Here is a 3,966-nt window from a genome sequence, read left to right on the forward strand (position 1 = left end):
ACCCCTGGACTGTTCCATGAAGGCTGTTCAAGAACACTCTCCATCCTCTACCCTTTCCTGCAGCCTGAGGCTGGCTGAGCCCAAGACCCCTGGAGAGGGAGACTTAGGGGGCACCTTCCACAATGAGGCAGATGGTGTGCAGACACCTGCAGGGATATAGTGGTGCCTGAAGCAAAACGAAGAGGCTTGCCTTCAACAGTTCCACTCAAAGGGAAGAAGAGTGGTGGAAGGGTCTTCATTAAATATGGGTCAGCATCTCCCTATTGAGTCCACTCTTATTTATTCCAGCCCGCAGCATTGCATATCTGGATTCTGTGAGCCCAATCTTTTATCCTCTGAAGAACACACAATCGGCTTTGGGGCCACAAAAGGTTTAGGTGGGGGTTTGGGGTCTCTAATCTCAAACTTTGTCCTTAGGAGGCTTAGGATCAGTACTGATCTTTCAGGGAGCCCCAAAGTGGCTTTGGAGGAGAGGGTCTTTGGCAGGGTGGGGGAGAAGTGGTGGGGGAGGATGATCTATAAGAGGAATCAGAGGGGGTGGGGGACATCCCATGAGCAAGATGTCAGAGGAGGAGGAGTTTTATCTGTTCAAGAACATCTCCTTGGTGGGGCCGTGGGATGGACCTCAGTACCACCTCGCCCCTGTCTGGGCCTTCCACCTCCAGGCAGCCTTCATGGGTTTTGTCTTCTTTGTAGGGACGCCACTCAATGCCACGGTGCTTGTGGCCACACTACGCTACAGAAAGTTGCGGCAGCCGCTCAACTATATTCTGGTCAACGTGTCTCTGGGGGGCTTCATCTACTGCATCTTCTCTGTCTTTGTCGTCTTCATCAGCAGTTGTTATGGGTACTTCATCTTCGGCCGCCATGTCTGTGCCCTGGAGGCCTTCCTGGGCTGTACAGCAGGTACTGCAGGCGAAGGGAGCTGGAGGGACGGGAAGGATCCTGCTTCAGGATGGGAGCCAGGGGCCAGGCTGTTGGGTTAGAATGGACCGCTAAAGAGGACTCCAGGGGGAAGAAGTTTGGCGTTCTTTTGAATGCTGAGGTAGAGAGCCACCCGGAGGTCTGAGCGAGTCCCAAACTCTATCTCACTCTCCAGTCCAACCCTTCCTCTCTGTGCTTTCTCCACACCGCCTGTATTCCTCTCTGCCTGCCAGGATGAGCGGAGCTGTTTACCCCATTATCCGCCCATTTCATCACAGGTCTGGTGACAGGCTGGTCACTGGCCTTCTTGGCCTTTGAGCGCTACATCATCATCTGTAAACCCTTCGGCAACTTCCGCTTCAGCTCCAAGCATGCCCTGATGGTGGTCGTGGCCACCTGGACCATCGGTATTGGTGTCTCCATCCCACCCTTCTTTGGCTGGAGCCGGTGAGAGTGCAGGGCAGTTATGCTGACTTAGCTAGAAGCTCAGGTTCTCAGGGTGGGAAGAGAGTGGGGCATGGTCATTGACCTCTAATTTTTAAAGAGCTGGAGGAATAGAGAAGGGAAAGGGCTGTGGGAGACAAGTGCTAAGGTTTACTCTGTGGTTGGAATTGCCAAAGGTTGGCTAGTATGGACAGAAAATACCCTCTGCCTGACATAACTCTGGGTTCTAAGCAGAGAACACAACCCAGGAATCTCAGCTCCCGCTCTACCAATTCTTGCTGTGAGCCTCACAGTGAACAAGTGCTTGGTCCCTTGCAGATTCATCCCTGAGGGCCTGCAGTGTTCCTGTGGTCCCGACTGGTACACCGTGGGCACCAAATATTACAGCGAGTACTATACCTGGTTCCTCTTCATCTTCTGCTACATTGTGCCTCTCTCCCTCATCTGCTTCTCCTACTCTCAGCTGCTGGGGGCCCTCAGAGCTGTGAGTGGCTTTTGTGAGGGTCAGGGAGGAAGGGGTCACAGGGCTCTAGATGAGAGGGAAGAGTGGGTATGTGCTCTAGAACACAAAACACCCAGAAATGTTCACAGCCAGTGAGGGGTATCAAAAAGCAGTGCAGGAAGCAGGGACAGGGAGATGAGGGGATGAAGAGTGAGGTGGAGCCATCCCAGCTCAGATGCATCGAGAGATGCATGTGATTCCATCCAGTATCACGGACTGGAGAGAGAGCTGGCTCCATCTTGCCTCCCTCAAGGAAAGGGGAACAGAGGAACTAGGTCAGAAGGTGGGACGGCAGAGAGACAATTAGAGCAGATGGCCCCCTGGTTGAAAAACGTCCAGAGACTTGGGGGTTCAGGGCCAGGGAGCAGAGGGCGTGATGTTTTCTGCGCTCTTTCCAGGTTGCGGCTCAGCAGCAGGAGTCAGCTTCGACCCAGAAGGCTGAGCGGGAGGTGAGCCACATGGTGGTGGTCATGGTGGGATCCTTTTGTCTCTGTTACACACCCTACGCTGCCCTGGCCATGTACATAGTCAACAACCGTAACCATGGGGTGGACTTACGGCTTGTCACCATTCCTGCCTTCTTCTCCAAGAGTGCTTGTGTCTACAATCCCATCATCTACTGCTTCATGAATAAGCAGGTAAAGTCCTCTTTTTGAAAAAACTTTATTTGGGGCTGTGCTGGGTCTTTGTTGCTGCCCACGGGCTTTCTCTAGTTGTGGTGAGCAGGGGACTTCTCACTGCGGTCACTTCCCTTGTTGTGGAGCACGGGTTCTAGGCTCGGGCTTCAGTAGTTGTGGCACATGGGTTTAGCTGCTCTGCCTACCCCAAATCCTGTATTGAAGCTAATAACCCAAACTCAGACAAATCAAGGAGGGTTCCTGTCTTATAGAGCCAAACACTCAGCTTTGAGAATTACTTTGTTTCCTCAGTTCCAGAAGTGGATTAAAAACTAATGAGGAAGCTCCTGGATATTAACAGAACTGGCAGCCCTTTCCTAGTTGGGAGCACTTTCTAGTAATGGTGGGTGGGGGTACTGTGGGGTTACTTTTGACAGTGCTCTCCTGGCACCCACTCCAGCATTCTTGGGCTTCTTGTGACTCAGCTGGTAAAGAATCTGCCTGCAATGCGGGAGACCTGGGTTCCATCCCTGGGTTGGGAAGATCCTCTGGAGAAGGGAAAGGCTACCCACTCCAGTAATTCTGGCCTGGAGAATTCCATGGTTTGTATAGTCCATGGGGTTGCAAAGGGTCAGACACAACTGAGTGACTTTCACTTCAATTTCCTGGGACAGGGTGCTTTGTGAGGCTTCCCAACAGTGAGGCCTCAGGGTTAGCCAGAACGTGTAGGGATTATTATTGTAGATCCCGCAGGAGTGAGTAGTGTTAGCCTGGACTAGCCAGCTCTGAGGATTGAGAAGACATAATCAGTGCTGCTCGAGGAGATCCCATGTATAAGGCACTGTGTGAGGCTATGCGGATACAAAGGTCTTTTTTCTCGCACGCTTCCGGATGTTGCCTCCTCCGTACTGGTCTGCCAAGACGACTCTCTGCTCTTTCCCTCTAGTTCCGAGCTTGCATCATGGAAATGGTGTGTGGAAAACCCATGACAGACGAGTCTGAAGTGTCTAGCTCCCAGAAAACCGAAGTGTCTACTGTCTCTTCTAGCCAAGTTGGCCCCAACTAAGGAGCCGTACTGGCCTGCGTGCAGTGAGGACTTTACATTTGAGGACATTTCTACTTTCTGTATCAAAAACCAAACCACTACCAACACAGAAAATGGGAAGGGGAGTGACAGCAACTTGAGGGGTCAGTTTTCCATTTTCCTACTGTTTTCTTCCTACCTACAAAGCAGCTGTTCCAGCTGGGTCTACTTCAGACCACCTCAAGGGCCATTTACGCAGTCATCAGTGTCTACTCTTAAGTGGCACAATTTGTAGCGTTTGGAGAACAGACTTCTATGTACAAGGCAATTGTAAAGAAATATGGCTACTTTTTCAGTGTACAGACAATTATTTTCCTTTTCAGTAATTTTTCCCCCTCCTGGGGATCCGTTCAAAGATGATACATTTTGAACCAGAACTTAGGAAAACACCTTAG

At 51.3% G+C, this 3,966-nt stretch overlaps 1 protein-coding gene across 1 annotated transcript; it reads left to right on the forward strand.

Moving 5' to 3' along the window:
* Positions 552 to 3,620, forward strand: OPN1SW (opsin 1 (cone pigments), short-wave-sensitive). The gene is made up of 5 exons (XM_005679445.2): positions 552 to 906; positions 1,203 to 1,371; positions 1,687 to 1,852; positions 2,269 to 2,508; positions 3,434 to 3,620. Exons 1-5 carry the CDS (start codon positions 552 to 554, stop codon positions 3,551 to 3,553), a joined length of 1,050 nt encoding a protein of 349 aa, XP_005679502.1. The 3' UTR covers positions 3,554 to 3,620.

The sequence above is a fragment of the Capra hircus genome, chromosome 4 (genome assembly GCF_001704415.2).
Source record: "Capra hircus breed San Clemente chromosome 4, ASM170441v1, whole genome shotgun sequence".
NCBI lineage: Eukaryota > Metazoa > Chordata > Mammalia > Artiodactyla > Bovidae > Capra > Capra hircus.